Source organism: Phyllobates terribilis, unplaced genomic scaffold (genome assembly GCF_046119375.1).
Source record: "Phyllobates terribilis strain yellow unplaced genomic scaffold, ASM4611937v1 Scaffold_4__5_contigs__length_816908805, whole genome shotgun sequence".
Classification (NCBI taxonomy): domain Eukaryota; kingdom Metazoa; phylum Chordata; class Amphibia; order Anura; family Dendrobatidae; genus Phyllobates; species Phyllobates terribilis.
In genome coordinates this window covers 695889808-695911232 of record NW_027362764.1, presented here as the reverse complement: position 1 = coordinate 695911232, position 21425 = coordinate 695889808, and the positions used below count along the sequence as shown (strand labels likewise).

Below are 21425 nucleotides of genomic sequence, written 5' to 3'. Positions count from 1 at the left end.
ATCGCACTTATTGAGCGACATATAGCTGCTTAGGGCCATTTTTTAGACGTTTGTTTCTGTTGTGCTTCTGTTAATTAGCAGTTTGTATCTGTTATTAGAAATGAACAGGCTTCACCAAGGATTTAAAAGGAAACTGTCATCAGGGTTTTGCTATTTAATCTGACAAGCAGCATAATATAGGGCCAGACAGCCTGCTTCCAGAGATGTCACATACTAGGCTGTGTTGTAGTTTCAATACAACCAGTGTTTATCATCAGGAGATTATCGCTGCCTGTTTAGGTCTCACATGCAGACCTGTCCAGCAAATTTGTGTAACGACGTCCCCACCACTGATTGGCTGCTTGCTGGCAATGTACACAGGAAGCAGCCAATCAGTTGTGTGGGTGCGGTTATACAGAGCTTCGCATTTATAACACTGCTACATGTACAGCTGAAAAAACAGGGATTCTATTAAAAGTGCACCAAGAAGCCCAGTAAGTAACACATCGCTGGAGTAAGACTCTCTGCCCCCACATAATGATGCTCTCAGATTACATTGCCAAAACCTAACCTAACTGATTAGTAAAATTCTATTGGTTTCTGTCTGAGGAGGCCATGACAATGATGAACGTCATGTTATGAAAAGCTGTGAATTGTGATCAATTGGATTTTTTTTCTTTTTTAGTTTGAGGTTCAGTTTGATCAATGGACTCCTTCACCTATGTATTACCGAGGGTCGAGATCCGCCCTTTTCTCTATAGGATTTATTACGAGTTTTGTCATTTTACAAGAAATAAAAGCAAACTCCATACAGTCACATTCCATGGATGACTCCAGGCTTTGGCTTTAAAACAGTCAGTGTAAAGATTGGTGTGGATTTCTGCCGCATAGTTACTGCTGTGTGTAAATCTGAGCGCAAGTTATCCTGACTCTTTGCATTGTGCTGGTTATCTATTATTCCTACTGTAAATGCCCACATTGAGTACTGGTTATTTCAATAGGGTCCACTACACTCTGAGGATGCTGCTGCGTTGTGGCCAAAGTGCAGCACAATGCATCGGTAATCCACACTGACCTGCTTTTTGCTGCTTACATCTAAAAAGGTATATCCCATACACCTTTACGTGTCCTGTGCAGACTTGGTACAGCCCTCCACTTGGTTGTAAAAACTGTGAATAATCCAAGACTCCAAGGCGCCAGGTAGTATCCTTCAAGAAAGTATTATTGGCATCAGTGTACACACAAAAAAAGAAGATGCGAAGTTTTGGCCACACAGGACCTTTTTCAACCCAAAAACAAATTGTACATCATGTTTTTGGCTTGAAAAGGCCCTGTGTGGCCGAAACGTCGCATGTCAGTTTTTTTTAATGTATACTGGTGCCAATAATACTTTTTTTGAAGGATATTAACCGGTGCCTTGGATTATTATGCATACTTTTTGCTGCTGTCATTTACAAACTGTGCTGGTGCGGTGTCGAATCCAGAACGTTTGATCGCAACTTAACCTGATCAGTACCTAGTTGACAATGTGGTCTTCCACCCCAGGGTAAGCTTCAGAAGATGGCTTCCGGTCATGCGCAGTGCGCGCCTCTGAAGCCGGGAACCTTCAGAGACGCAGTGACGCCGCGGGAATGAGCGGAGAGCATGCGCGAGATTTGCATGAGCAGCGATGACACCGCTTGTACAAATTATGTTATCACGCCGACAGGGGAGTGAGAACATGGAAGGAGGGCTAACAAGTCTGCAGAACTAGCGCCCCATCGACTAGTCAAAGCCCTCATAAGCATAGGAAACGGGGACATTATAAATGCTTTTTTTATACCTTTTCACTCAATAACATTATGCAGGACTGGTTAGGCAGGGAATTTACTCATATGTAGGTGAATACTGCTGGGTTGGGGGATATGGGGGACCTGATGGGTTCCTTTTTAAAGAAGAGTTTTCACTTTGCATTTTTTTTTATTCAAACGGAGTTGGTGCTGCTCCACTGATTCTAGCATAGTGCTTGTTTTGCCAAAGGAGATTTGTCTTACTGAGGAATGAGATGGCTCTGAGCCAGGCTGCAGCCATGACCACCTCTGTGGGCATTTGCTTTTCCCCTTTATGGCATGACTGTATTATAATTGGCCAGGGTCATAGAGGAGAAAAAGCAAACGCTCAGAGAAGTTCTGTGGTACACGCCCAGTTGGTTGAAGGGAAAACTTGCATCTTAATTGCTAGGGGGCATAACTATGGAACAGAAAAAAAATGTTCCAGAAGCAGAACAGCGGCAATTGAAGGAGGTACTCAGTCTAAAATTATTATTATTATTATTATTATTATTATTATTATTATTACCAAGTAAGAAAAAAGACGAAGAAAGCCTCACCGTGTGTATTGTTGTTTAGTTGCTCTAAAATCTAAATGATTGCAGCCTGATTCCAATCCGTTGCCCACTGGAATGAAGCAAAAAGGAACTGGAGAAAAAATGGAATCCTAGCGGCTGATGAAATTTAGCAATCTTTATTTCATGTCTTTAAAAAGAGAAATATCCATACAATGAAAAAACAGTTAACTTTCTGGCCGAAGCCCTCTACATTCTATGACTAAGGGCTTCGGCCAGAAACGCGCCAGAATGTTCACTGTTTTTTCATTGTATGGATATTTCTCTTTTTAAAGACATGAAATAAAGATTGCATAATAATAATAATACAGCAGTGAACGTTTTCTCTTTAAATTGATGAGCTGGGCTCGTGATTTTGACAAAAAAAAGTCTCCCCAGAAATGCACACGGCCGATACAATCGGCTGTATAGTTTTACAGGTGAAGCAATTGGTTTCTGGCAAAATCCTGCTAATCAATTTAAGAATTAGTGACTTAATCGGTGCCTCCCCATCTGGCTTTTACCTTTTAGGGATGTGACCTAATTTGTGCTTTAAGAACGCAGCTTTTTTTTGCAGGTGCTTTGTGAAAGCTAGAATTATTTTTTTATTATAATCAATGTAGCCGTATACAGCACAGACTTGTGGTTTTTTTTGGCATGAGTTGTATTTTATTTTTGTTATCTTGGCATCATATAATGTACCGATCTTTATGATTACACCGATGCCTTGATTTATAGAGATTGTTGGCTTTTGCATACTTTTTTTTTTTTTTTTTTAGATTTGTTTTTGTCTCGCTTCATTTTAAAGGCGTTTTCTGGCTTCTTTCACTTTTCATATTGCGTGATTGGCACAGATGACATCACCTGCAGGGACACATGGATGATCAGCCGGTACCTGTCCTATCCAGGCATTTATGAGAATAGGACACATGCACGATGCCTACCGATCGGCTACGTGTTACAGCCGCTATGTTTGGACAGTCATTGGTGCCGCTCACCTCTCAATGCCAACCCTACTGGCATTTCTATTTTTCCATTGATGGAGCGGTGTGAGGACTTACTTTTAGCAGGATAAGTTGGAGATTTCCTGGGTATCACTTTTGGGCACTTTCATCTTTTTAGAATACTTTTAACAGCTTTTTGTTCTTGACATGTTTTTATTTTTATGACTTTCACATCATGTGGGTCAATTGTGTACATTTTATCATGTAGGTCAAGGGATGGATGCGTACACATGTAACATACTGACCAAATACTGAATGTGTGAATAGACCTTAAGCTGATGGGCACCGTTTTTTGCTTCTCCTTCTGTATAACCACCTAGATGCCATGGTTGGCATTGACCTCAGCATATGACAGGTTTAACAGAGGGCATCGAAGTGCAGCAGGGTGTTAAGCATTATGGTAAACCTTCTAATTTTAGATTTGCCTCTAAAATCCTCAGGTATTTTTCAAATTTATTACTTTTTAATGATTACTGAGAATACATACATTTGTAAACCAGACTTCACTGAAAATGAATCTGCAAATGGCTGCATAATCCTGATACTACGTTGTAAAATGATCAGCCGAAGAGTTTGAGCTTGAGTCCAAGTGTATTGAGACTCTGCCCACCCAGCCTTACAGCTGCAGCTTGCACTGAGCAGTGTGAGATCTCAAGAGCAGCAGGGAGGAGAGACACTGAGGAGCTGTTAATCAGGATGGGAGGGTGAGATTGAGTTAAACTTTCATAAAGTATTATACAGCCATTCTGACATGAATTGTCAAGATTACTGTAAATACCTCATCATTATCCAGAGCTCTGTTTAGTTTTGTATGCAGTTTGTATTGTGAAATCAGGGTACAGATTCATAGTAATATAATAATACATCACTTACTCACCAATCCTCTAATATACTGATACTTTGCATATAAACCAGTCCTCTAATATAATAAGAGGGATGTGCTTTAGGGAGAAATCTCTATTTTTATTCTCCCTTCCCATATACTGCAGTCAGTGCGTTATTCCTCCCTCCGAGAGCTGCCGGCTTCATCACCTTCCTCTCATGTCACAAAATTCTAAAATGATTTTCGCAGACTATCGCCCGAGTCCCTATTGTCTTCCTTCCACCCCCGCTGACGATAATGACATGTGAATTCTTGTCAGTTTAATAGAAGGCCCGCAATGTGATTTATATTCCGAGAAGTGGGAAGGACACAATGGAGATCGGAATTCTTTTTCACCATAGCTCCAGTAAAGGGGGTTTTCTTGTTTTTAATGAAAAATGAAGACTTTTCACTTGAAATTTTCTAATAAACGTCTTTTTTCCTTTTATGAGATGTTTGCTGTCAGTAAATGGAAATATTCTTGCTTAACTTTTAAAGTGTTTAAAAGAAACGTCTACACATAATTCTGCCCAGGAGCATCGCTCTCTATTCTATGATTGTACCAAATTTTGTATTGTTTTTATATTATCTGTTGGTGTAAACAGAGGTTATAAGTGGAGGTACACTTAAAGGGTTGTCCGGCCTTGGGTTACAAGTCTCCAGTCACTTTCTGACTGCAGATTTGTTCATCTTCACAGCATGCTGTGAGGATTCTCCGGTGCGGACGCAGCGAGAATCCTAAAATGGCAAAACTGATTTCTACAAGCAATATAAGGATTTATTCAGCAGTATAGCCGCTTTACATACATGCCATTAGTTTGGGGTATAAAATGCCGATGACAGGTTCAACTTAAAGCACATATGTATATTTAGCTCATGAAGCCAGGTGGGGCCATTATACTGTATGGAGGACTATGTGGGGCCATTATACTGTATGGAGGACTATGTGGGGCCATTATTCTGTATGGAGGACTATGTGGGGGCCATTATGCTGGGTGCGGATTACAGAATAATACTGTGATGGGGTCACCATACTTTGCCGGGTGGTTTGAGGGGGGTGCAGTAAGGTCATCATACCGTGCATGTGAAGGGTACTGACGCGCCCCTGGGCCTGTGTCGCGCTGCGTTGCGCACACGGGAGCTTACCCGGAGCCGGATCTCTTGAGGGTTGTAGTCTCGTGGCGGTGACCCGGTCCGTGCCCAGGGAGTCAAACTGAGCGGCGATGTAACAGCGGTAGATGTAGGACGACTACGCCACCCGTTGAATGCAGCTATGGAGCTGCCGCTGCAGGACAGTCCGCTGAGGCCGATGGATGGTGCAGCGTAGATGGTATAACCCCCAACGGGAGGGGTATGGCCTCAGGGCAGCAGATGGATGATGGGGGTAGCAGGAACCACTCAGAGACGGTGCGGTGTAATTCAGGGTCTTTACTGGTAACAACGATAGACCCTCCTGGAGTACTTGCTAGTGAACGGGGCCTGGTCAGTCCTTGAGCAGATGGGATCTCCCCTGGCCAGGCGGAGTTGTAGGCCTCCCAAACTGACTGCACTCTTCTGGCTACCTTGCTAGAAGCGGATATAAGTAGCCCACGTCCCTGAGTGTACCGTGTGGTGCTCACCCGTATGGCCGGTGACTCGGGGCCTTCTAATGGCTTCCGCTCCACGATGGCGGTGCTGGTCCCACGCGTGTGACCGTGCCTTCGGGTTTCTGGGCCTGAGGACCTGAAATCCCCTGCCGGTCGGCTTCTGCGGCTGGGTAAGAGTTAGTCCCCACAGCCTCGGACGCCGGGTCCGGTAAGAAAGCTTCTCAGCTGCCAGCCCCTGACTTGTAGTAGTATTGCTCCCACTGAGCTTCTGCTGTTTCTTCCTGTGACTGTTTCTTGTCTCTACTCTCCTTGACTACTAACCCTGCTTCAGCCCCGGGTTTATATAGGGGAAGTTCTTCCCCTCCCAGGACTGGGCAGGAGGTGTCGAATGCACAGGATCCCTGACCAAAGGACCTCCCACCTGCTCTCAGACATAATATCTCTATCACTGTGGCAACCAGACCCCTGGGGTGTCACATTCCCCCCTAGTGAAATTTAGTACTCCGGGACTAAACATATTTTAGAAAAACATAACAAGATATAACAATAACAATACAATAAGAAACACATAAAGGTGGTCACGGCATGTCCGTAACCGGGTGCAGTCTTTGAAGAAAGCAAGGTGTCCATTTCACCAAAACAGGGAGACGTAACCAGGTAGGGGTCTGCCCTACCCCGAGTCCTTAACAGTCTCTAGTCCATCCTGGGTTACGCTCCAACTATGTACAAGGATTCCCGGTAAATCCACCAAGGATTCCTAAAAATAACTGGAAACACAAAATTATACACAAGCAACAATACACAGATAAACATAAATAAAACAATTTATACACTTCAAATCCTCCAGCGTGCGGGTAACTGGCCTCTAGTGGCCCTAGTGGACCTACGGAGCTGACTGTCTGGCCCTGAACTACAGGGTGTAGGAGCTGTCAAGGGTAAACTGGGCAGCTGTCTACCGGCTCTTTGTCTCACTAGGGGTACGGCAGGCTCACTATAAGCAGAGGGTTGATCCTCCTGTTCTGCTTGTGTGGAGTCTTCTGCCTCCTGGACCGGCTGTTCTTCCAGCTCTACCTGTTGCTCCGTAGGTGCTTGGGATGCTGGTTGGAGGAAGGTGAGTACGGGTACCACAACTGCACCATTGACTTGAGTCCAAGACCGAGGGAAGTCCCCGAGCACAGTACTAACCATATCTTCCCTTTCCTCTACGGGTCGATGGTCTTCTTGTTCCTCTTCAGGGTTCCTCAGTTGTTCGGGACACTTCTTCAGGTGGTCCCGGGATACAATGGCGGTGGTTTCCCCTCTGTCTTTACTGATGGTACAAACCTTCGGGTTCTCGTGGCTTGAGGGCAGTACGGTGTACGGGTCCTTCTCCCACTGGTCGTCCAACTTGTGGAGCCGTCTCTTCCTCTTCAAGACCTGCTCTCCGGGTACCAAGGGAACAGCGGGAGCATACTGGTTGTAAGTTTTCTCTTGTCTTTCCCTAGCCTGACAGAGACTTCGCTCCACGCTCTCCTGTACTCTCCGGTACTGCTGCTGCCTCTCTGTGTCCCAGTCTGTTTCTGGTGAAGTGTCCTCGGGTGTCAGGACTCCCATTTCCAGGTCAACAGGTAACTTACCAGGTCTTGCCCTCATTAGGTAAGCCGGGGTACAGTTGGTGGAACCTACCGGGATGTGGTTGTATAGGTCCACCAGATCGGGCAACTTCTCAGGCCACAGACTGCGTTCTTCCAGGGGCAACGTTTTTAGAAGATCCATTACCACCTGGTTCATTTTCTCACAAAGTCCATTAGTTTGCGGATGGTAGGGTGTCGTCCTTATCTTCCGGCAGCCATACAGATTGCAGAATTCCTTGAAGACCTCCGCTTCAAAGGCAGGTCCCTGGTCCGTCAGCACTTGGTCCGGGTACCCGTGTGGACGGCAAAAGTGCTGCTGGAAGGCTCTAGCTGCTGTTTGAGCCGTTAAGTCCTTGACGGGGACGACAACCAGAAACCGGGAGTAATGATCCACGATGGTTAACGCGTAGACGTAGCCACTTCTGCTTGGGGTCAGTTTTACATGATCCAAGGCTACCAGTTCCAACGGTTGCCGGGTGACGATGGACTGCAGGGGAGTCTTCTGGCTGGCACGGTCCTTCCTTCTCAGGTTGCACGGGCCACAGTCTCTGCACCACTTCTCCATGGTTCCCCTCATGCCTACCCAGTGGAACCGCTCGCGCAGCAGGAACTCCAGCTTCTTCCACCCGAAGTGTCCAGCTCCGTCGTGGTATGCCTCCATCACCATGGCTGCGTCCCTTCGTGGCACCACTACTTGCCAGAGTAATTCATGCGTCCGGGAGTTAACCATTCTGCGGCACAACTTCCCTTTGTAAAGGAACAGTCGACTCTTCTCTGCCCATAGTTGTTTGGCTTCCTTCGGAGCGTCTGGTTCAAGGCGAGCCTCCGGCCGAGTCAGCATCTCCTTCACCAGTCTGACGGCAGGGTCGCTGTCTTGCGTTTCCGCCCAGTTGTAGTGGGGTAAGGGGTTCAACGTAGCAGTCTGCTTACTCCTTACCTGGTGGGAATACTGAATAGTCCCATGACGGTGGAACGCAGGGAGTTCAACTTCTTCCAGTCCCTCCGGATCTTCTCCTCCGTCCGGCAGGTTGGGCATCCTGGACAGGGCGTCCGCGTTGGTATTGGAGCGTCCTGCCCGGTATTTGATTGTGAACTCGTAGTTGGACAGACGGGCCATCCACCTCTGCTCCAGGGCACCGAGTCTTGCCGTGTCCAGGTGTGTCAACGGGTTGTTATCCGTGTACACGGTGAACCGGGAAGAAGCGAGGTAATGCTTAAAGCGCTCGGTGACTGCCCATACTACGGCCAGGAACTCCAGCTTAAATGAGCTGTAATTCTCGGGGTTCCTTTCGGTGGGTCGCAGTTTTCGGCTGGCGTAGGCGATTACTCGTTCCTTCCCCTGCTGGATCTGGGACAGTACGGCTCCTAGCCCGATGTTACTGGCGTCGGTGTAGAGGATAAAGGGCTGGCTATAATCCGGGTACGCCAGGATTTCGTCCCCCGTGAGGGCCATCTTCAGCTGGCGGAAGGACTCTTCTTCCAGCTCCTCCCATTTGAAGGGCGGCTTCTGGTTCTTGGCCTTCCGGGACTGGCCTATCAGGAGGTCCTGCATAGGTGCTGCCTTTTTGGTGAAACCGGGAATAAACCTTCGGTAGTAGCCTACCAACCCGAGGAACTGCCGCACTTCTTTTACGCTGGAGGGGCTTGGCCATTCCTTAATTGCGGTGATCTTATCAGGGTCGGGAGCCACTCCGTCAGCGCTCACCACGTGTCCCAGGTACTGCACCTTTGGTTTTAGGAGGTGACACTTGGAGGGTTTCACCTTTAGGCCGTAACTCGCCAGAGCTTCGAACACTTCCGCCAGGTGTTTCAGGTGGTCCTCATACGTCTTGGAATATACGATGACATCGTCCAGGTACAACAGGACCGTCTCGAAGTTTCTGTGGCCCAGACAACACTCCATTAGTCGTTGGAAGGTTCCTGGTGCGTTGCAGAGTCCGAACGGCATGCAGGTGAACTCGCTAAGTCCCATCGGGGTGGTGAATGCGGTCTTCTCCCGGTCCGCCTCTGCTACAGGAACCTGCCAGTACCCGCTAGTGAGATCCAAGGTAGAGAAGAAGTTAGCAGATCTTAAAGCAGCCAATGACTCCTCTATCCTTGGTAAGGGGTACGCATCCTTGTGTGTGATACGGTTGATTTTCCGGTAATCTACACACATCCTCATGGTGTTGTCTTTCTTTCGGACTAAGACTAGTGGAGCTGCCCAGGGGCTACAGCTATCCCTGATCACCCCAGCCTCCTTCATGTCTCTAAGCATCCCCTTGGCGTGTTGGTAGTGTGCAGGGGGTACGGGTCGATACCTCTCTTTTATGGGAGGATGGTCTCCCGTGGGGATGTGGTGTTCTACCCCCTTGACTCGCCCGAAGTCTAACGGGTGTTTACTAAACACTCTCTCGTACTCTTGAACCACCCGATAGACTCCCTGTTTCTGATGTGAGGGAGTGGAGTCAGTACCCAAATGTAGTTGCTGACACCAGTCCTCCTTTGTTTTCTTAGAGCCGTTACCTTCCTCCGGGTGAGATGGAGGCAAGGGTTCCACAGATTGTATAGCATTTTGGTTAATGGTATATAATTTGGCTAGCGTGGCATACCGGGGCAGGTACACTTCCCTCTCCCCGATATTGATTATGCGAACGGGCACCCTCCCATGGCGTACATTGACCACCCCCCGTGCTGTCAAAATGGTGGGCCTACTGTCTGAGTAAACTGGTTCTACCATTGCCTGGTAATCTCTACCTCTCAGACCAATAGCTGCCCGGCACCAAATCATCATTTCACTTTTTGGGGGCATGGCAATAGGGAAAGGGTCACACATTCTTACGCTACCAATCTCACCGCCGGAGAGTTCCACCTGTTGCCGTCGCATCAGTGCCCGGATCTCTTTCTGGAGCACCCGCTGCTCGCCGGAGCTGGCGTTCTTGGCAACCTGCTGTAAAAGGAAAATCACCTCTGCAAGACAATTTTCAATTACATTAGTTCCTAGAGTTATTTTTGGGTGACTCTCATGTTTGTCAATATCTACAATGATCAGTCCCTGTGCTGCCAGTTCGACTCTACCGATTTTGATGGTCACCTCTTTAAATCCAATCTGTGGCACGGGCTGGCCATTGCTGGCGATGATACTCAAGTCGTCGTCAGGGTAGCGGGTAATATCCGAGTCATTCCAGTACTGCTTAAAGAGCACGTACGGGATGGTGGTGACCTGTGACCCGGTGTCCAGTAGGGCACTCATGGGAATGCCATCCAGTACCACAGGCAAGACTGGATGTCCTCCCACATATCTGTCGCGCCAGTTCGATGGGCCTGGTGATCTTTTTCCTGGGGGTTGGCCCTCTACCCCAGGTTGTGCCCGTTTAAAGAACAGTACCTTGCCATATGTCCAGGTTGATTGCAGCGGCGGCAGATGGGTCGTCCGTCCTCGCTGTATCGGTCACTGGGTCTTCCTCTGGCCGGTGGGGTCCTCCTTGGTCGACGCCACGGGATGTCCTCCGGTCCGGATGCCAGCTGGATCTTCCCTGGGGTGGAAGCCTGTAAAGACTGCACAGTTCGGGTTAGCGCAGCAACGCTCTTAGCTAGCTCTTGGACCTGATGGTGTAGGTCTGGAGCCGGGTCATTGTCCAAAGCCTGCGCATCAGCTCCCACAGGCCCTGCCGACAAGGGCGCCGCCTCCTGGTGGTAAGTGATAGCAGGGCGCTTGTGGGTCACAACGCCACCCGGTGCCGGTTCTCGGAGCACCCGGATGGCTCTGTCCTTGAACTGTGCAAAGCCCAGATGGGGATCCTGTAAGGCCATTGCCCGCAACTGGGTTCGGTGGGTATTACAATACAGTCCCTCTATAAACTGTTCGGTCAACAGCCTGTCCTCGTTTCCCACTCCATCAGGGTCGGTCTGCTTAATGGCCCTCAGGGCCTCTTGTAGGTTTAGTGCATAGTCCCTTACACTCTCATGCGCTCGCTGCTTGCACCCGTAGAATCTAAGCTTAATCTCGGCTGAGGTGCGGGTATCAAAGGTGTCCTTCAGCCGGGTTAGTATCCCTGCGACAGTCTTCCTCCCAGGTGGCCAGGATTTTACTTCCCTTTTGGCTGCCCCGGTTAGTTGGGCCACCAGGATGCTCACTTTTTGCTCTTCTGTGAGGGGGTACACCTGGAAGAGGCTATCCAGCTTTTCTCTAAAGTCATGCAGGGTATGTGACTCCCCTGAGTACTGGGGTAGCCAAGCTGCTCCCGGGATATAGGGCATGGTGAAGGGCATAACTGCAGCAGCGGTAGCGCTGGCGGGGGTTGAGGCAGTGAAGCTCTCCTCCGTATCCGACATCTTCCTCCCCCCTAGTGGACCGTGGCCTACCTTGCGATGATCCTCTTCCGTAGGCCGCGGCTCCGCAGTGGATCGTCAGGGTTGAGGACCTTCCGTCGCGCTCCTGTGACGTCGGCGTCTGCTGGGCTCCTTCCAGGACCTTACGCAATGTCCGGACGTGAGGCGGGGCTTCAGTTCTCGCGCGCTTTCGGAGTCCACGCCCCTCTTCTTCCCGCGCGGCGTCCTCAAGATGGCGTCCAATGGCGGGAAAACTCCACGGATGGCGGGAAGAAGGCAGAAGATGGCGCCGGATGGCGGGAAACTTCACCGATGGCGGGAAGAAGGCTGAAGATGGCGCCGGATGGCGGGAATCTTCACCATAGGTAAGTTTGAAAAGTCTCTTTTTCAGGCACGCAGTACCCGGTGGTTGCGGGCACGAAATCCTGCCGACTACGCCAAAGTTGACGCGCCCCTGGGCCTGTGTCGCGCTGCGTTGCGCACACGGGAGCTTACCCGGAGCCGGATCTCTTGAGGGTTGTAGTCTCGTGGCGGTGACCCGGTCCGTGCCCAGGGAGTCAAACTGAGCGGCAATGTAACAGCGGTAGATGTAGGACGACTACGCCACCCGTTGAATGCAGCTATGGAGCTGCCGCTGCAGGACAGTCCGCTGAGGCCGGTGGATGGATGGTGCAGCGTAGATGGTATAACCCCCAACGGGAGGGGTATGGCCTCAGGGCAGCAGATGGATGATGGGGGTAGCAGGAACCACTCAGAGACGGTGCGGTGTAATTCAGGGTCTTTACTGGTAACAACGATAGACCCTCCTGGAGTACTTGCTAGTGAACGGGGCCTGGTCAGTCCTTGAGCAGATGGGATCTCCCCTGGCCAGGCGGAGTTGTAGGCCTCCAAAACTGACTGCACTCTTCTGGCTACCTTGCTAGAAGCGGATATAAGTAGCCCACGTCCCTGAGTGTACCGTGTGGTGCTCACCCGTATGGCCGGTGACTCGGGGCCTTCTAATGGCTTCCGCTCCACGATGGCGGTGCTGGTCCCACGCGTGTGACCGTGCCTTCGGGTTTCTGGGCCTGAGGACCTGAAATCCCCTGCCGGTCGGCTTCTGCGGCTGGGTAAGAGTTAGTCCCCACAGCCTCGGACGCCGGGTCCGGTAAGAAAGCTTCTCAGTCAGGGCGAGCTCTGCAGCTGCCAGCCCCTGACTTATAGTAGTATTGCTCCCACTGAGCTTCTGCTGTTTCTTCCTGTGACTGTTTCTTGTCTCTACTCTCCTTGACTACTAACCCTGCTTCAGCCCCGGGTTTATATAGGGGAAGTTCTTCCCCTCCCAAGACTGGGCAGGAGGTGTGGCATGCACAGGATCCCTGACCAAAGGACCTCCCACCTGCTCTCAGACATAATATCTCTATCACTGTGGCAACCAGACCCCTGGGGTGTCACAGTACTATGGAGGAATTCTCTGTGGGGGGGTATCTTACTGTGTATGGGGGCACTTTTGTTGGCATCATACTTTATTATCTCTATTACTCAAGGTTTTTTATCCTTTAGTTATTACTTATTTACATTGTGCCATATGCTTTTTACTGCTCTTGCATAACAGTATATTATTCCAATATGCTAAGATCTATTTAATTTAAAATGTACTTTGTTCTTGGGACAACCCCTTTTAAGTTTGTTTTTGATATGAAAAGATTCATCATATTTGATAAGGAAAAACTTCCTCAATTGTAGACACTTTTTTTTAATAAATAACAAGGTTGGTCACGGCTTTGTCCAAGCTCTTAATTTCTTCCCTCTGTGTATTTGAGTTTGACATCCCTGGCTTAAAGGGACTCTGTCAGCACAAAATGACTGTTCAAAAAAAGTACAGGCGCTTGGAGCACCATGGTGGGGCCAAACATTTAACTACACCTTCCCACCTACTTGTTTTCCCTCAATCTCCACAGTCACACCTTCATTGATTGACAGTTCTGGCTTCATAGTCAGAGAAGGGTGAGAATAGATAGAAAACAGGAAGATAGGAAGGTGTAGTTAAGTTTTGGCTTCACCATGTTGCACTGAGCCGATGTACTTGGTTTGAACAGTCATTTTGTGCTAACAGTCCCTTTTTAAAATGTGATTAATCTGTAGTGTTGTAGTTTTTTTTACATTCTTGTTGCTTTAAAATAATGACTGGGGCTCCAAATTGGCGTTTCCAGTGTAAATTTGAACCTAGCCTTAAAGTGCTGCTCCTCTGCGATTGTTGACATTGCATAGTTAATAGTTTATGTACTTCCCAGACAAATCTGTTGTTGTTGTTGTTGGCCGCTCATGTTTTCACCATATGTTGACAGTCACTTTCCCCAAATGTTTCTGTGCAGCTGAATTACCACCTCCATATACAGCAATCGTCAGTCCAGATGCCAGTGGTGTTCCCGTAATCAACTGCCGTGTGTGCCAGTCCCTCGTTAATTTGGACGGAAAGCTTCATCAGCATGTAGTGAAGTGCACAGTCTGCAATGAGGCTACGGTAAGAGAAATGCTATGCTATGTGATGTTATGTTGGGGAGGGAGTTGATTTTTTTTTTTTTAGTCTTGGGGCCTGTGCACACATTGCAGATTTCTAGTGTTTTTGTTGCATTTTTTGTTTTCTGCTCTAATTTGTCACAAAACCTGAAGGGTTTCCCAATGTCAGCAAAGTGAATGAGAAGTGAAGTCTCCGCACACGTTGCTTATTTGTGACTTGCAGATTTAAATCTGCAGCATGTCAATTCTTTCAGCGTTTTTGCTGCAGATTTCACCCATACTAATGAGTGGGGAAAAAGCTGCAACAGAAACGCTAGTAAAAAAACACACATTTTATGCTGTGTTTTTCCTGCCAAAAGATGCGGCAATGGGTCATAAATTTCTGCACTAAATACTTGACTTGTGCACAGAGCCTTATTCACCCATTGCACATGAAAACTTAGGACTTGCTAATGCCTTTTTTTCCCTTTTGTATAGTACCTGCTTTATGAACATTTTCAAAGAACTATGTGTTATAAGAAAAATCTGCATTTCAGAATAGTTTTTTTTGTTTCTGGTAAGCAGTAGCAGTACTGTACCACAAAGCAATGTGTGAATCCGGCTCTTAAACTTCTACCAAAGTGGTCATTAAAATTCTTGGCCCACATTAAGGAGAAGCCATGAATATTTCATCAGTGTGGTCCACCTCTTTGTATAACCATTTATATAGCGCTGTTTTTTGTAAGCAGTAAAGTAAACCTATAGCTATTAAAGGGGATGTTCAGTTTTAGGAAAGTGAGCCTCAAACTATAAACGAACAGCTTAGTGGGTACTCTCCTTCCTTGGGTCCATCACCAGCTACCTACTGCTGCTCTGGTCCCAGAGATTTGGTTGCAGGGGTGGCAGCACGTGTCGCTACTATAGCCAATCACCGACCACAGCGGCTTGCGCAGTGAGCTCCGTGCCACGTGCCATCAACCTTGGCAGAGCCACTGAGCCCCGAGCACAAGACGCTGACTTTACTTGAGCCTTATTATGTGATCTATAGACCACCCCAATCATTCTGAAATAACATTTTAGAGAAAAAAAATCCTAACAAACAAGTCAGAAATGATTACACTTTTTTTTTTTTTTTTAATTTAAAACTGCACCAACATCGGTGAAATTACAACCCCAAGAAAAAGTCGTGGAATTTTGGAAATCATCGGCTGGATAGACATGTTAATGATATGGAAATTATGCAAAAATGTAATAAGTTTTCAGAAACTCTTGATTTACTCAGTATTGAGTAGAGTATGAGCGTCACTTGCAGAACACCCCTCCCCCCCTCCTCCTTACGCCTTGGCTGGTATCAATGAGGCCATTAATGGTTGTCTGAGGAATGTTCTGCCACGTTGAATGCACTTGAGTATAAAACAATAAAGATCCGCTGCTGCAGCTTCTTTTACAGTTGCCGATCAATGATGTACATGCGAGCTGGTGGTGTTGTGTTGAAAAAATGGTTCCTGGAACACTTTGGAGAAATGGCTGTACCACTAGTGGTTACACTATTAATCCATTCTGTGCTACAAGTGAAGTTAGATATCACATACCAAGCCTAAGGCGTCACTGTCGACAGAAACCATCAGAAGGCGTTTGCATGACATTGGGCGTCTAGGTACAAGTGTTCACCGACTTCACACCACCGCTCTCAAAGGCTGTCATGGTACAGAGCAAGACAGTAATAGAGGCTGGAATTGAGGTCTGTCCTCTATAGCAGTGTTCCCCAACTCCAGTCCTCAAGGCCCACCAACAGGTCATGTTTTCAGGATTTCCTTAGTATTGCACAGGTGATGGAATTATTGCCTGTGCAGGTGATGGAATTATCACCTGTGCAATACTAAGGAAATCCTGAAAACATGGCCTGTTGGTGGGCCTTGAGGACTGGAGTTGGGGAACCCTGCTCTATAGCAATGAGTCCTGCATTTATCTTGGACAGAATAATAGCCTAGTGCAATCAGCATGGCTGAACAGTCCTTAGACAACTATTAACCTCTTAGTGACAGAGCCAATTATGTCCTTAATGACCAAGCCAAATTTTACAGTTCTGACCAGTGTCACTTTGAGGTAATAACTCTGGAACGGTTTAACGGATCCCAGTGATTGTTTTTTCGTGACATATTGTACTTCATGATGGTGGTAAAATTTCTTCGATGACTTGCGTTTATTTGTGGGAAAAAATGGAAATTTGCAAAAAGTTTGAAAATTGAGTTATGTCACACAAAATACTTAATAATATTTACCACATGTCTACACATCACATACATCAGCACAATTTTTTAAACATTTTTTTTTATTTTTTTTGTTAGGAAGTTGTAAGGGTTAAAAGTTGACCAGCGATTTCTCATTTTTCCAACAAAATTTACAAAACCATTTTTTTAGGGACCACATCACATTTGAAGTGACTTTGAGGGGTCTATATGACAGAAAATACCCAAAAGTGACACCATTCTAAAAACTGCACACCTCACGGTGCTCAAAACCACATTCAAGAAGTGTATTAACCCTTCAGGTGCTTCACAGGAACTAAAGCAATGTGGTAGTAAAAAAATAACATTTTAGTTTTTTTCACAAAAAATTTAATTTAGCCCTAAAATTTTTATTTTCACAAGGATAACAGGAGAAAATTCCCAACGAATTTTGTGGTTCATTTTATCCTGAGTACACGGATACCCCATATGTGGGGTAAAACTACTGTTTGGATGCACGGCAGGGCTCGGAAGGGGAGGAGCACCATTTGACTTTTTGAATGCAGAAATTGCTGGAATCTAGAGCGGACGCCATGTCTCATTTGGAGAGTCCCTGATGTGCCTAAACAGTGGAAACCCCTTGCAAGTGACCCCATTTTGGAAACTATACCCCTCAAGAATGTATCTAGATGTGTGTTGAGCAACTTGAACCCCCAGGTGCTTCACAGATTTCTAAAACTTAGAGCTGTGAAAATAAAAAATCTAATTTTTTTCCCTCAAAAATGTACTTTTAGCCCAAATTTTTTTTTATTTTCGCAAGGGTAACTGGAGAAAATGGACCCCCAAAATTAGTTGTGCAATTGCTCCTGAGTACGCAGTTATCCCATATGTAGGGGAAAACTATTGTTTGGGTTCATGGCAGGGCTTGGAAAGGAAGCGATGATGTTTTGGAACGCTGACTTTGATGGAATGGTCTGTGGGTGTCATGTTGCGTTTGGAGAGCCTCTGATGTGTCGAAACAGTGGAAACCCCCCCCACAATTTACCCCATTTTGGAAACTACACCCCTCAAAGAGTTTTATCCAAGGGTATAATGAGCATTTTAAACCAACAGGTACTACACAGAATTTGATAACATTAGGTCGTCATATTGAAAATTTTTATTTTTTTCATGAAAATTTAGTTTTGGCAGCAAATTTGTAATTTTCTAAATGGATAATATGAGAAAACAGACCACGTAATTTGTTATGAAATTTCTCCCGAACGTGATGATACCCCATATGTGGTCAAAAACTTCTGTTTGGGCACATGGCAGGGCTAGGAAAGGAAAGAGCGCTATTTGTCTGGAATAGATTGCGAATGCCATGTCGGATTTGGAGAGCCCCTGACATGCAAAAACAGTAGAAACCCCCCACAAGTGACCCCATTTTGGAAACTAGTCCCCTCAAGGAATTCACTTAGGGGTGTACTGAGCATATTTAACCTACAGGTGATTCACAAAACTTTATAACTTCCAGATGTGAGAACAAAATTAAATTTTTTTTCCACTAAAATACTGTTTTCAGTACAAAATTTATAATTTACACGAGGGGTAATAGGAGAAAATGGACCCCATAATTTGTTATGCAATTTTTACCGAACACGGTTACACCCGATATATGGTTGAACCCTACTGTTTGAGCACACAGCAGCGGTCGGATGGGAAGGAGCGCTACTTGGCTTTTTAGAATGCACTTTTTTTTTTTTTTTATAGATTTTGGGCTCCATTAGCTGAACCCCTGAGGTGCCAGAACAGCAGAACCTCCTCCTCGCCCCCCCACCCCCCAGGTGACTCCATATTGGAAACTTCACTGCCTAAGGAATTCATCTAGGGGTGTACTGAGTACTTTGAACCCACATGGGCCTCACAGAATTTTATAACATTGGGACGTGGAAATGATGTTTTTGTGGTTAAAAATTGTATTTTTGTGTTTACTGCAAATTTGTCAGTGATGAAAGGGTGGTTATCCAGCAACTCATGAAAGTGACTTAAAAATAGCCTTTATTTTAAAAAAATTAAAACCATGAGACCATGGTGCAAATAAAAGCGTACAGAGGCAAATTTGTCAGGTAGTGGTACTCAGGGGTTATTGGGTGAAACTGTACCCCATAATTTATTGCGCAATTTCTCCCAAATGTATTGATGCCCCATATGCCAGAAATTACTGTTGGTCCACATGTCCGGGCTGCGAAGGGAAGAGTGCTATTTGGCTTATGGAGCACAGATTTTGGTAGAATAGTTTGTGGGTGACATTTGTGGAGCCCCAAAGGTGCCAGAACAGCAGAAAACCTCAAAAGTGACCCCATTATAGAAATTGCACCTCGCAATGAATTCATCTACTGCTGCAGTGACTATTATGTAACAGCCATGCCAGGCTTTATTATGGAGAATTGCAAATATGCCAGTTTAGTGCCCATACATTGTGCCCCCATAAAGTGTAGCGCCCCCATACATTGTGCCCAGCTTGTGCTGCTGGGAACACGCATCCTGTAAATTGAGTGCTCTCTCTACACTAGAATGATGCCGAACATATGGCCGCTTACTGTGGTTTAGGCACAGTGTGGCACAGAAGGAGGGGACATTTGGATTTGGGAGTACAGAATTCACTGGATCTTATTTGAGGGGGGCGGAAGTTGTCCCTTTTCTAGAGTCTTTGTTCTACTAGTAACGTGGGGACCCCCTATATTTCCAGTGACAGATGACGGACCGGAGTGGGGGCTGGATTTGTGTGGGATAAATTAAGGTTTTATTGGTAACATGTTGGGGTACATAATATTTTTCAATCGCTACCAGAATAAGGCTGGGATCACATTCTTGTGTTCTATAGTGAGTACTTGCGTCAGGTGTTTCCAGATTTATATCTGTGTTTTTGTTTTTTGTTTTTTTTTAGGTTTTGCTGCTATCACACAGTAAAAATGCTTTTTTTTTGTCATATTCTGAGTAGTGCTGTAACTTTTTTTTGATTTCTTGGTAAACAGTGCTGTATGAGGACTTATTGTCTGTGGGACGAGTTGCAGATTTTTTTTTGGTACCATTTTGGAGCACATAGTACAACCCCTGGCAAAAATTATGGAATCACCGGGCTCGGAGGATCTTCATTCAGTTGTTTAATGTTGTTGGAAAAAAAGCAGATCACAGACATGGCACAAAACTGAAGTAATTTCAAATGGCAACTTTAGGGCTTTAAGAAACACAAAGAAATCAAGATTAAAAATGTGGTACTCAGTAAAGGTAATTTTTTTTCAGACCAAGCAGAGGGAAAAAATTATGGAATCACTCAATTCTGAGGAAAAAAATATGCAATCGTGAAAAACAAACACAAAAAAGAACACTCCAGTACATCACTAGTATTTTGTTGCACCACCTCTGGCTTTACACTGTGTTCCAAATTATTATGCAAATAATATTTTCTCTGATTTTCCCAAATTACCTATATGAATTGCAGTCATTGTAATTTTCCAGTCAAATAACTATTAGAGTACAATTGAAAGATTTTTGTACAAACTGCCTATGATAACAGTATATTTTTGAAAAAATAAAAAACTCAAACTGCACTCAAAATGCATGTTCCAAATTATTATGCACAGCAGAGTTTTCAACCTTTTTATTTTAATAAAGACCAAAAAAATGGTCATTTTTGAAATTATAAGCATTAGCAGGTTATTACAAACTGAAATCAAACAGTTTTCAACTCAAATCTTTATTCTAGGTGATGTTACATTTGCACATAGGACCCCTTGTTCGAAAGGAGTTTCTGAACTCTCTCATCCATTGAATTTGTCAGGTTTTGGATGGTTTCTGCTTCAATTGTTTTGCATGAGGACAGAATACCCTCCCAGAGCTGTTGCTTAGATGTGAACAGCCTCCCGCCATCATAGACACTCCTTTTGATGATGCTCCAGAGGTTCTCAATGGGGTTGAGGTCAGGGGAGCATGGGTGCCGCACCATAAGTTTGTCCCCTTTTATGCCCATAGCAGCCAGAGATGCAGATGTGTTATGTGCAGCATGAGACGGGGCATTATCATGCATGAAAATGATCTCGATGGTCCAGATGGATGGAGTGGAGGATGGCTGGTTGATGGACACCATATGCAAACAGAGCTACGGGGCTAACAAGGAGGAGGTGGAGTAATGTTTTGGGCTGGAATCATGGGGAGAGAGATTGTCGGCCGTTTTAGGATCCCTGAAGGGGTAAAGATGAACTCCATAATGTATGTTGAGTTTCTCAAACAGCACTTCCTTCCATGGTTCAAGAAGAAGAACCGTGCATTCCGCAGCAAGATCATTTTCATGCATGATAATGCCCCGTCTCATGGTGCACATAACACATCTGCATCTCTGGCTGCTATGGGCATAAAAGGGGACAAACTTATGGTGTGGCACCCATGCTCCCCTGACCTCAACCCCATTGAGAACCTCTGGAGCATCATCAAAAGGAGTGTCTATGATGGCGGGAGGCAGTTCACATCTAAGCAACAGCTCTGGGAGGGTATTCTGTCCTCATGCAAAACAATTGAAGCAGAAACCATCCAAAACCTGACAAATTCAATGGATGAGAGAGTTCAGAAACTCCTTTCGAACAAGGGGTCCTATGTGCAAATGTAACATCACCTAGAATAAAGTTTTGAGTTGAAAACTGTTTGATTTCAGTTTGTAATAACCTGCTAATGCTTATAATTTCAAAAATGACATTTTTTTGTTCTTTATTAAAATGAAAAGGTTGAAAACTCTGCTGTGCATAATAATTTGGAACATGCATTTTGAGTGCAGTTTGAGTTTTTTATTTTTTAAAAAATATACTGTTATCATAGGCAGTTTGTACAAAAACCTTTCAATTGTACTCTAATAGTTATTTGACTGGAAAATTACAATGACTGCAATTCATATAGGTAATTTGGGAAAATCTGAGAATATTATTTGCATAATAATTTGGAACACAGTGTAATAACAGCTTGCAGTCTG

The 21425-nt window shown here is 45.7% G+C and overlaps 1 protein-coding gene across 1 annotated transcript in view; it reads left to right on the top strand.

Moving 5' to 3' along the window:
* The window catches only part of PIP4P2 (phosphatidylinositol-4,5-bisphosphate 4-phosphatase 2), a 111559-nt gene that overhangs the window by 41050 nt on the left and 49084 nt on the right, over positions 1-21425 (top strand). Inside the window, exon 2 of the mRNA XM_073679572.1 lies at positions 14072-14220. Coding sequence (XP_073535673.1) covers positions 14072-14220 — 149 coding nt within the window. The remainder of the gene's footprint in view (positions 1-14071; positions 14221-21425) is intronic.